At 42.7% G+C, this 11,992-nt stretch overlaps 1 protein-coding gene across 1 annotated transcript; it reads right to left on the bottom strand.

The window, feature by feature from the left end:
- Positions 1-1,514: 1,514 nt before the first annotated feature.
- On the bottom strand, positions 1,515-11,740 carry FAM162B (family with sequence similarity 162 member B). Its single transcript, XM_063125455.1, has 4 exons — positions 11,575-11,740; positions 10,268-10,379; positions 3,278-3,386; positions 1,515-1,619 (listed from the first exon to the last, which is right to left on the bottom strand). The coding sequence occupies exons 1-4, from the start codon at positions 11,738-11,740 to the stop codon at positions 1,515-1,517; spliced, it is 492 nt and encodes a 163-aa protein (XP_062981525.1).
- Between the last annotated feature and the right edge of the window lie 252 nt (positions 11,741-11,992).

Genomic DNA, 11,992 nt, shown 5'->3' with positions numbered 1-11,992 from the left:
CAGTGATAGCTACATGCTTTGCATGCAGAAGGGCCCTAGGTTCATTCCCCAGCATCTCCAGGTAGGGCAAGGACATCTTGACTGAAGTCCTGGAGAGCCTTTGCTGGTCAGTATGGACGATACTGAGCTAGATGGACCAGTGGTCCAACTCAGTATAAGGCAGCTTCCTATGTTCCTAGTTCAAAACCAAAAACAGTTCCTTAAGCTAGAATAAGTTTATACAAAGACAATAAAAGTCAATTTGAGAACAACTTTAGTGTCACTTAACAAAATTGGGAAGGGCAAGCAAGGCAAAACTATGAACGTCAAAACAGTTCTCAAATTGCATATGGGTGAATTATCAGCTGGCTGTAGTCATGCACAGTGTCTGCATTTAAGATGTCAAACTTGTCAATAGCCTTCAGGATCATTGATTTGAAGATGCCAATTACGAACTCATCTGAACAACTTTTTGCATTTGTTCCAAGTATTTATGATGATAAAGTTAGCTAAGAGATTGTGCTTATATTTCAAGGGAATGTTTTTGGTATCATACACATACTTGTGAAAATAACGCCATCATGGCTAGGCTATTACTAGCTTCTGCAGCAAATACACTACAAGAACATGTTTTAGATGCTTATCAAGTTTGGTCTTTCATGAAAGACACAACCCTATGCAAACTTGTGAATAGGTCCCATCATTTCAGTAGAATTTCCTTGTTACATCGAATATGTAAGCGAGTGACCCCTTGAGTGCATGCAAAGCTCTTATATATAGCAAATATCTAAAGTAGCTTTTTGGTGCTGGAAGTGAAATATCTGCCCTAGAATGGTTTGATAGTATTTTCCAATGCAGTGTAATCTCATTTAGTAGCATGTATCACCTTGAATTTTTTTGCAGGAACCAACCATAATCTACACTACGGACATTAATATCTGATTGGTAAGGACCTTGAAAAGCCAAAGGCATCATGTTCTTTTCCTGCTATTCTTTTTTTTTCCTTACAAGCTGCAAGTCTTTACTAGCATTATGGGAGAAAATAAAAACCATCTCACACGTGTCCTGCTTTTATTTAAGAAATAAAACAACTCTTCATCCTTGGTAAAATGCAAGCTTGTCAAAAACATTTCCTAAGAAATGCCAGTATTTAACACTAATTCATTAGGGCAGAGTTTGTTGGACAACTGTCAGCAATTTCCAACCAGAAAACCTAGTGTTATGGTAGTTGTAGTTATGTTCACAGAGTTATCTTCATAAACAACTATTGTTTAATCAAATTGAAGCAGATCGTGAATCAAACCTTTCAGAACAAACTTTCAACAGACCTTGATTTACTCAGTCCCTTAGATACTTGTAACATTAAAATAGATAATCTGCTCTTGCCCAATATTTGTTACATAAGTGCAGATAAAGGTTGTTAGTAGTAAGTCACATGTAGTTTTTCTTCAGGATTTCCCCCAGGGAGTTGGTTTTCATCAACTATGCTGTTTTTCTTCTTCCCAGCACATCTTCAATTTCAATAGCATGTGCCTCTATTTAGCCTTTGCCTTTGCCTCTGCAGCTAATGCAGCCTCTTCACGCCACTTGGCTTTCTTAGCTAGGTTCCAGCTTGTAAGAGACTCATGGCGTTCAGCAGCCTGCAAAGGTACAGCATCCACTTTATACTAGCACAGCATGATTTCAAAATGAGCAGCTGAAAGACTTTGCCATGTGCAAACAAGCAGGGCCTATTTTCCCCAAATACATACCATGAGGACTGAGCATGCCAAGTGGACATAGAATTGGGAGGGGGGAAACAGACAACCATGCAAGAGGGAATATGAAGAATCCTAGAAGCGCACGAGGGAGCCAGTCAGCCATGAGCAGGTGTGCTCCACACTACAATACTTTGCTGCAGGTCTCACAGGTCCATTTCTATTGCTGAGATGATCTTCCAATCAAGGCAAAAGGAGCACCTGCCGAAACAACTAACCCTACAGAAGGGGGTGGGGGAGGATTGCCCAATTGTCTTCATCCAGGCCAAGGGTAGCTGGGAGAGCTAGCTGGAATCCAATGGAGGGGAAGCAGTGTGGTCAGATTAATATATTATTATTATTTATTTGTATAGCACCATCAATGTACATGGTGCTGTACAGAGTAAAACAGTAAATAGCAAGACCCTGCCGCATAGGCTTACATTCACTTGGGGACTTTCCTACCTCCTTGATTCCCCTGCAAGGACAGATGGTAGATCAAGAAAGTTCTTTGGAAGGTAATGGGTAGACAAACTAATTAGTCACCCTGCATTGCCTATTTCTAGCTGATTAGAGAGTACGTAGCTCCTGAAGAAAAAGCTGAGTACCACTGTGTTATGCAGTTTTATAGCCAAGAGCTTTTTTGACCCTGTTCAAATGACATGCTAAGCCATGGTGGTTAAGCATTTTGAGCTAAACATAGTTTAGCATGTTGTGTGAACCATGACTTAGTGTGTCATGTGAACCAGTCCTAAGCATGGTGGTTAGCTACATAACCATGGTTTAAATACACTCACTAACCTTTTGCTGCAAATGTGTTCGAGGCCTAGCCATGGCTTAACATGTTGTCTGAACAGATCCAATGTCTGAGGCAATTCTGTAGGGAGACCAGGCTCAGCAAGGGCACCTTCCAAATGACCCAACGTTTCTGATACTTGTATCACAGGATGAATTGTGTTGCAATGTATCCCATGCTACAAAGGTGGGCTGGCAGGTAGGTAAATCCTGTGCTGCTTGCATCTGGCTCCACCCATTTTTGTGTCCTATTACCAACCTAGTAGCACTGACAAGCCTTCTGTAAACACAATATATAATGCAACAGCTTAGAACCTTAAGCTGGTTCGAAGGCAGTGGGTCTCAATCCTAAACATATGAACATGATAGTAAACTGGAAGCAAAATAGTAGGCCCATGCACCAGATATAGCCTTCAGGCAGTCTCCTTCTCACTCCTTCCCATATGTCCCAAAAGAGATAGGAAATAAGGAATTTCCCCTCTTGTACTGCAAGGGAGGCTTTTTAAAGCCTCATTGCAGCATAGGGGGTGTTGTTGTTTTTGGAGGGTCACCACTGGAGGAAGGGCTAACTCTCCCATCCCCAAACCTGCAACCCCCGAACTGAAAAACTTCCCTCCCCTGCTGCATTTAGACTTTAAAAGAGCCTCCATTGGTTACAGAAACCTTGATTAAGCAGGGGAAGTCTTACACTTGTAAGAAGTCTTGCAATTGTTCTTTAAAGAAACACCCTATCAAAATCCAGAAGTTTGCAACAGGACTGTACTTACTCTTTTAGCTGAGGCAATCACAGCAAAGCAAGCCACGATTGTGAGACCAATCATGATGTAACATGCCTTTATTCGAGCTTTGTTCATTGCAGCATCTAGCATCTGTGGCCTAAATAGAAATTGGGTTGGACCCAATTAGGGTGAGAGATCTTAAAATGCTTTTAATTGCTACAGATTTTACTTGCTTGCAACAGAAACAAAATATGCAGCAGGACTTGAATTTTCATTTGTTTAGTAATTAAAACATGTGATCATGATAGATTTGACACATATAATAAGCATGTATTTAATTTATTTGATAGCTTTATATACCATTGGACATATTTAAAAATATGTTTAAGAAATTTCCAAAATACATTATACATTGAAATACATTTAAAATACATAAATATTGCTAAAACATTAATATAAAACAAATTTTGGGTCAAACAAAAGTGCCCATTTTAAAGCTCCAGAATGAAGAGGGAGTTTCTTTTAAAGCCAAAAGAGAAAGTTATCTTTTATTGATGAATCTGATGTTTTGTACAGAGTTCTAAGACTCCTTTTTATCTCTGTGTGAGAGATATGTCTCTAGTCCTCTGAATGTTGTAGAAAAACACTAAAACATGCAGGCAATGACTACTGAAACTGTGTGTCTCTTATTTGGTTAAATGTTGCCCTTCTACATAAGCTTACCTGGTTAAGCCCCACTGAACACAGTAGTACTTACAAGTAAACATGTAGGATTGGGCTGCTTGGCTCCAATCTATGCACACTTACTTAGGTGTGAATTCCATTGAATTTACTGAGAGCTTCTCTACATATAGGAAAAATCCCTCAGCCTTAGCAGGGCTTTCATCCTTTGCACTCTTTCCACCTTCGCAATGCACTTTACACGCAAACACATCATTTTAAATTGAAAACTTCCTTTCTCGGAAAGGCTCCATTGAGTATATTGAGAAGTGCCATGTAATGGCAGAATTATAGCACAACACGCACCAAATTTACACACTGGGGAGATCCATGATGTCCCAGCAGTAACTTTAAATTCCACATTATCTCCAATCTTTTAAAAAGCAAAATTACCAGGGGATAGCAGGGGAGACATCCTGGACGTGTAATGGACCCACAAACTTCCATGAGTGGCCAATCACAAGCATGCAATAAATCACTTGTTTAGGTAAGCTCTGACTTACTTTTGAGCAAACAACTGCTTTTACAAAATTTGTTTTGCATTAAACCTCACTGAAGTGTATAGAACATGCAAGACTATGAATGCATATTTCATTGGTCACATTCCCATTGAAGGTTTAGGACTACTGTATCCCTGTTCAGTGTTTTAATACTTTGCAAGCAAACTTGCCAAAGCAGGCTTGAATACTGAGACTGAAGGTTCAAAGTTCATCCCTTCTCCTAGTAGGGAAATAGTAGTTAACTTGAGGACAGCTGAATTTCATAGTATTGGGCTAAATGCATTTAAACATGAGCAAATCAAAACCAGGCAAGCACATTAAGCCAATTAATATCTAAGTCACTTGCAGCTAGAGAAACAAAACACAGGGTTGTTTGGTTAAATCGACTAATTGTATTTCATGATGCAGTAATTGGAACAGTTCCTTAAACCAGAGGCACAAAACAACCAGGAACACAGAGCTTGTTACAATTCCCTGTAATCTTTTACAATATGTAGGATCTCCCAATCCCAGGGACCCTAGAAGGGTTTTCAAGAGGGGGGATGCTCAACAGCTAACATGTTTTGTTAGCTGTCTTTTTATATGTAATGTGATGTTCTTCTGCACAACTTAAGAACTGTACAAGGATACAGGCACCATGAGAGCAATTACATCAGAGATCACTCTGAACCTTGGTCCTATGGCTCACAGCCAACCTAAACATTATGGTAAATACATGGTTGCCATAAAAATTGGCCACCATAATGTAGTAAACCCATCAGGGGTGGGCTAATGGTGGCCCTCCAGATGTTTTAGCCTGCAACTCCTATCATTCCTAACCATTGGCTATGATGGTTAGGGTTGATGGGAGTTGTAGGCCAAAGCTGGGGGGGAGCACAGGTTGCCCACCTGTGCCCTTTATAGACATCTAGTAGATCTTTCCTTAGTACGTTCCACATACCCCTGCTTCCTGTCAGGACTAGCCAGAGATGTGGGGTAGGGAAACAACTTGTAACATCATGCCACAAGGTAACTTCTACAAGAAGTACAAGATGGTGGCATGAGACACGCAGTGGCCTCTTTTGGCTGCAGCAGTATGTTTAATTTGGTCCTCGGTTGTACACCAGACATACAATCAATGTGTAGTCAGGCTGAAACACAGTGTAGACTGTATGATTTGTTTGCACATTGGTGCATAACCCAAGCTCAACTGGCCCATGTTTTGTGTCAGCACATCTCCAGCCTATAGACATTACTTCAATGTGCTTTCTGGCTTGCAAAGCCATTTCAGCATTGTTTATTTAGCACTATCAATGTGTATGGCATTTACAGAGTAGAAAGCACATGGTGATAGCAAATATAAACATTCACATGAGTATTTGTCATTTTTTAAAAGCTGTCATTTAAAAACACAAGCATAAAAAATATGTTTTGTTAGCTGTCTTTTCTTTCCCACACACATGCCTTCTCATCTCTCTTTTTTCTTCCTTCCTTTTTTTAAACCAGGATATGAGCCTTAACATCTAATATGTAGTTGATGAGAACACATTGTTTATATGGTTTATAAACAAACCCTGATACCATCCATTTTTGATCACTGTTTCATTTTAGAAGTTTTTTCCCCTCCCCCAAGCAAAATTAAGTTGTTTTGTGTAGGCATCAAAATCTTTCAGATTGTATCTTGTTTTTCTCTGACTAGAATTTAAATTTTCCTAATGGACACTTCCCATGTTATATTTACACACACAGAGCACAGCCATGTGAGAGATAACATGTAACCTGTATGCCTATAGTCCTGTCTAACCACCACAGTTGTTTATATTTTTCTGTACGTACACGGACTGGGAAACTGATTCGCCACAAACTCATAGCACACATACATGAAGCTAAATATACAGATGGTGAAAACTTAGCATGACTAAACACTTAAAGCTAGCAATCATCTTTAATCTATGTAATTTTGATTCCAAGGTTCGTCGTCTCAAAGTACCAAACTGGGGGCTGTCTATACTTTGGGAAAGCCCCTGGGTGGCTCCACAGTGGTGAGGTGCCATTGCAGAACCATTCCAGGGCTTCCCCCCAAAGCTCCACATTTAAAAAGTTGGGGACTTACCCTGACTTTTTTCTGTGGAGTAAGGCAACAATGGTGCATCTGTGTCTGTTGTCTTGCTCCAAAGTTGCAGCGGAGGCGTGGCCAGGCCAATGGCTATCCTGATTGGTCACCATCGGCCTGGACAGGGGGGAGGGGGCAGGCCAGCAAGCCCAATGGCCACTGGAACGCCTCCACATGCTTCCTCCAGCAGCATCAGGAGAAAAGAACACCACCACCCAACGGCAACGGGAGAAAAAAGAAAGCCCCAGGTGCGAAAAAACTGGGGGGATGAGCGAGTGTGCAGTGGTACTCATGTAGAGCAGAGCATGGAGCAGTGACACACAGGGTGGTGGTGACTCTTCGCAAACCCGGTGCTATCTCCTTGCTGTGGGGACAACTCCACCGGAGCGCAAGTGCAGGGGTTTGGGAGATTGCAGCTCCAATGCATTGTTGTATAAACACCCCCCTGCTTGCCATTCAGAACCAAATTATGTGTTTGGTACCTCTTACTACCTGAGACCAATACCAGCAAAACTGGGTACAATTCAACCCACAGCCAATTGAATGAAAGAATGAAAGGGAATTTCAGCAGGCTTCATTTGTATAGCTCCTGCAGCTTTAACTATTGTGATGAAGAGGGAATTTATTTATTTTTATTTTATTTTTTTATTTAAGGATTTTTATGCCGCCATTCAGCCAAAAAAGGCTCTCAAGGCGGCTTACAAAAGTATTTCTTGACAGTTCCTGCCCACAGGCTTACAATCTAAAAGACATGACACAAAAGGAAAGATATGCCCAATTAAATGCAAAATTCCAGAGGTTAGCCAGAAGAGATAAGGAATTATTTTTAAACAAGCAATGTGCGGAAGTGGAAGAAGACAATAGAATAGGAAGGACAAGAGACCTCTTCCAGAAAATTAGAAACATCGGAGGTAAATTCCAGGCAAAAATGGGTATGATCAAAAACAAAGATGGCAAGGACCTAACAGAAACAGAAGAGATCAAGAAAAGGTGGCAAGAATATACGGAAGATCTGTATAGGAAGGATAATAATATCGGGGATAGCTCAGATGGTGTGGTCAGTGAGTTAGAGCCAGACATCCTGAAGAGTGAGGTCGAATGGGCCTTAAGAAGCATTGCCAATAACAAGGCAGCAGGAGACGATGGTATCCCAGCTGAACTGTTTAAAATATTGCAAGATGATGCTGTCAAGGTGATGCATGCCATATGCTAGCAAATCTGGAAAACACAAGAATGGCCATCAGACTGGAAAAAAACAACTTATATCCCCATACCAAAAAAGGGAAACACTAAAGAATGTTCCAACTATCCGACAGTGGCACTTATTTCACATGCCAGCAAGGTAATGCTCAAGATCCTGCAAGGTAGACTCCAGCAATTCATGGAGCGAGAATTGCCAGATGTACAAGCTGGGTTTAGAAAAGGCAGAGGAACTAGAGACCAAATTGCCAATATCCGCTGGATAATGGAGACAGCCAGGGAGTTCCAGAAAAACATCTATTTCTGTTTTATCGACTATTCTAAAGCCTTTGACTGTGTGGATCATAACAAACTGTGGCAAGTTCTTGGTGGTATGGGGATACCAAGTCACCTTGTCTGCCTCCTGAGGAATCTGTATAACGAACAAGTAGCAACGGTAAGAACAGACCACGGAACAACGGACTGGTTTAAGATTGGGAAAGGAGTACGGCAGGGTTGTATACTCTCACCTTATCTATTTAACTTGTATGCAGAACACATCATGCAACGTGCTGGGCTTGACTAATCCAAGGCTGGAGTTAAAATCGCAGGAAGAAACATTAACAACCTCAGATATGCAGATGACACCACTTTGATGGCTGAAAGCGAGGAGGAGCTGAGGAGCCTTATGACAAAGGTGAAAGAAGAAAGTGCAAAAGACGGGTTGCAGTTAAACCTCAAAACCAAGATTAAACCAAGTTAAACCAAGATTATGGCAACTAGCTTGATTGATAACTGGCAAATAGAGGGAGAAAACGTGGAGGCAGTGACAGACTTTGTATTTCTGGGCACAAAGATTACTGCAGACGCTGACTGCAGCCGGGAAATCAGAAGACGTTTACTTCTTGGGAGGAGAGCAATGACAAATCTTGATAAAATAGTTAAGAGCAGAGACACCACACTGACAACAAAAGTCCGCATAGTTAAAGCAATGGTATTCCCCGTAGTAACCTATGGCTGCGAGAGCTGGACCATAAGGAAGGCTGAGCGAAGGAAGATAGATGCTTTTGAACTGTGGTGTTGGAGGAAAATTCTGAGAGTGCCGTGGACTGCAAGAAGATCAAACCAGTCCATACTCCAGGAAATAAAGCCAGACTGCTCACTTAAGGGAATGGTATTAAAGGCAAAACTGAAGTACTTTGGCCACATAATGAGAAGACAGGATACCCTGGAAAAGAGGCTGATGCTAGGGAAAGTGGAACGCAAAAGGAAGAGGGGCCGACAAAGGGCAAGATGGATGGATGATATTCTGGAGGTGACAGACTTGACCTTGGGGAAGCTGGGGGTGGCGACAGCCGACAGAAAGCTCTGGCGTGGGCTGGTCCATGAAGTCACGAAGGGTCGGAAACGACTGAACGAATAAACAACAACAAACTCATGATGCTCAGAGAAACACTCACCCACCCGCAAGCAAAACACACAGCACACCAAAGCAAACAAGCCCTTTAAATCACATACTACACACTAGGGGTGTGCACGGACCCCCCGATCCACCCTGCGGGCCGATCCGAAAATTTCGGATGATGCCCGCTCCGCTCCACGCCGCTCCGCCCATAGTCTGCTCCTCTTCGCCGCGGAGCTCCGGCTCCGAATCGGAGCTCCGCAGTGGAGGGGAGTGGCGCCAGGTAAGGCCCCCTCCCTCCTCTCCCTTACCTGCAGAGCCTGGTAAGGGACCAAGGGGGAGGGGGGCCTTACCTGCGTCTGTCCGCGGTCCCTCGGCTTCTTCAATTGAGTCCGTGGCTCAACCGGAAGTCTGGGCCGCAAGTGCGGCCTAGACTTCCTGGTTGAGCTGCGGGCTCAATTGAAGAAGCCGAGGGACCGCGGATGGACGCAGGTAAGGGAGAGGAGGGAGGGGGTTTACCGGGCCCTGCCGCTGTCGCCGCATGGGCGACAGCGACAGCGGCAGGGCCCGGTAAACTCCACTTACCTTTCTTGCGGAGCTCCGGATCGAGGCGAAGGATCCGCCTTCACCTCGATCCTCTTCGCAATGCTCCGCCGGCCCCCCAATCCTCTTCGCCTCCGCTTTAAGGGGAGGCGAAGCATCCCGCTCCGCTTCTAATTCGCTGGTCCGATTAGAAGCGGAGCACATCCCTACTACACACATATACACACACCAAACAGGTAAATAAATAGCCCTTTACTCCCTGTAATCTTCTCTAACCCTCCAAGATGCTGCCCCTACACCCTAGCCCCCCAGGAAGCTCCCCAACATCCCCCCCAGATGTTTGGCTCTAGCCACCCACCACTTTTATTTTCTAAGAATTCCTCTAGGGACAACATAGACATTCTTGGGTGGGGGGAGATGGCATTTGGGAAGGAAAAGTAACAACATATTAATGACAAGAATACTTTAAAAATTAAAAATTAAAATTATATGGGGCATGGAGCCAGAAGATCACCATGGGAAGTGTCCATGGGGACACTGGATCCCAAGGGCACCATGTTGGGGACCCCAGTTCTAGTGGTTGGATAAAATTTAGAACGTACGAGATCCGTGGAGGGATGTCACCTTCTGTCTTGAAACGCCCAGTCCACAGGAGGATTTTCTTGTCAAATGTTGAGGGTTTGGAGCTATCAGGTACTCCACATATCTTCTCAGCTTAAAGATCCAGTAGACAAAACATCACATCAATTTGTATAATTAATGCACGAAGGAAAGAAATATCTAGGCATAAGACTTCTTTTTCCAAAGAAAAGTTAATCTTGTCCCCACTACTTTTATTTAGATCTGTTGTCACACATTTAGATATATCATCCGTGATGGCCTGACTTCCCCATGACACTTACAGATGCATGTAACAGCTTCATCGGCTCTCTCGCACATTATTATTATTATTATTATTATTATTATTATTATTATATTTTTATTTTAAAAAAACTTCTCCAGAAAGTTTTTTTAAAAAAATAGCATCGTTATATTATTATGCGATAGCACAATACCTCCCCCAATTTTATTTTATTTTTCATAAAGAGACGTTTAACTATGGTAGCCCTGCATTCAAAGAGTTGGAAGTGGGATAGTATTTAGTCTGTATTAACTGATGCAGTCTCCATCTCTCGGTTCCTTTTTAGCCATGTTTATTCTGGCATTATTTCCCTACTTATCTTACTGAAAACAAGATACTGAATTTTCCATGATTCACCAGAGGTCAAAGACTTTAACAACAGAATCACAATTTAATTATTTGATGCCTCTTTTGTTCCTGGTAGTTTGTAACACACAGTAAACCTGCTTTCCAAAATGCATCGTTTCCATTCTAATGTTAGTTATAATAACAATTCTTTTTCCATTCCTGTTATTGTGTTGTTGTTGTTGTTGATAAATCAGGATAAGTTTATCAATAGTGAGATAGTTTTAGTTACTAAAATTAAATAAGAAAATCAGTAAACTGTCCAAATCTTGATCATTTGATGTGGTATTTGTTGCAAGACACAGGTTGCATACAATGTTAGTCCTACTTAGAGAAGAAGACCCATTGAAATGAATGGGACTTCAGTTAGACTAACATTGGATATGACTCACAAGGTGGGCAACCAAAACAGCGTGCTCCTTTCTCCTACCATCTTATGATTGTCTGATGTTCTCTCTAGCTGACGTTCTTTGGAAACAACAAAGGTAGCAAGAATTATGAATGGACAGATAGGGTTGCCATGTTTTATAATCAATGGGTACAGAACAACTACCTACTTGGAGCTAAGGAACAAGGTTCAAGAGAGATGGCTGGCGTTTAGGCAGGTTTCCTGGGGTCTCTTTTTCCTCTGCTAAGACTTCAGAGTCCTTTCCAGCCACTCACCTGAGCCAATGGTCCCCGGGGTTCTGTTCTGACCAGTGCAGGACAATGCCGTGGAGCCCAGGATACCAGGTACAAGAGGTCGGCGCAGAGGAGCGCAGAGCTGCTGTCTTTCAGCCAGGAGCCGTCCAACCCTGAGACGGAAGCATGACCCACTTGCACCCAGCATCGTGAGGGCAGCAAGCTGAGTATCAAAACCAAGCCAGAAAATGTGTCAGTTGCCACAGCCAGCCAGTGTCCAGACTGCAGGGGAACAGAAATCACTTCCAGCTCCTCAGCATCTGCTTTTATCATCTCTGTGCCCGCCTCTCCATGCCTGGGAACAGGATCAGCTTTCCAGTCGCCTTGATCATTTGCCAGCCCTTCCTCCCCCTTTCCTGTATTTCTCCTCCTTACAAACCGATATCAAAAAATGCCTCCT

Source organism: Elgaria multicarinata, chromosome 4 (genome assembly GCF_023053635.1).
Source record: "Elgaria multicarinata webbii isolate HBS135686 ecotype San Diego chromosome 4, rElgMul1.1.pri, whole genome shotgun sequence".
Taxonomy (NCBI): Eukaryota; Metazoa; Chordata; class Lepidosauria; order Squamata; family Anguidae; genus Elgaria; species Elgaria multicarinata.
Note: the sequence above shows the minus strand (reverse complement) of the source record. Positions and strands in the feature narration are given on the sequence as shown.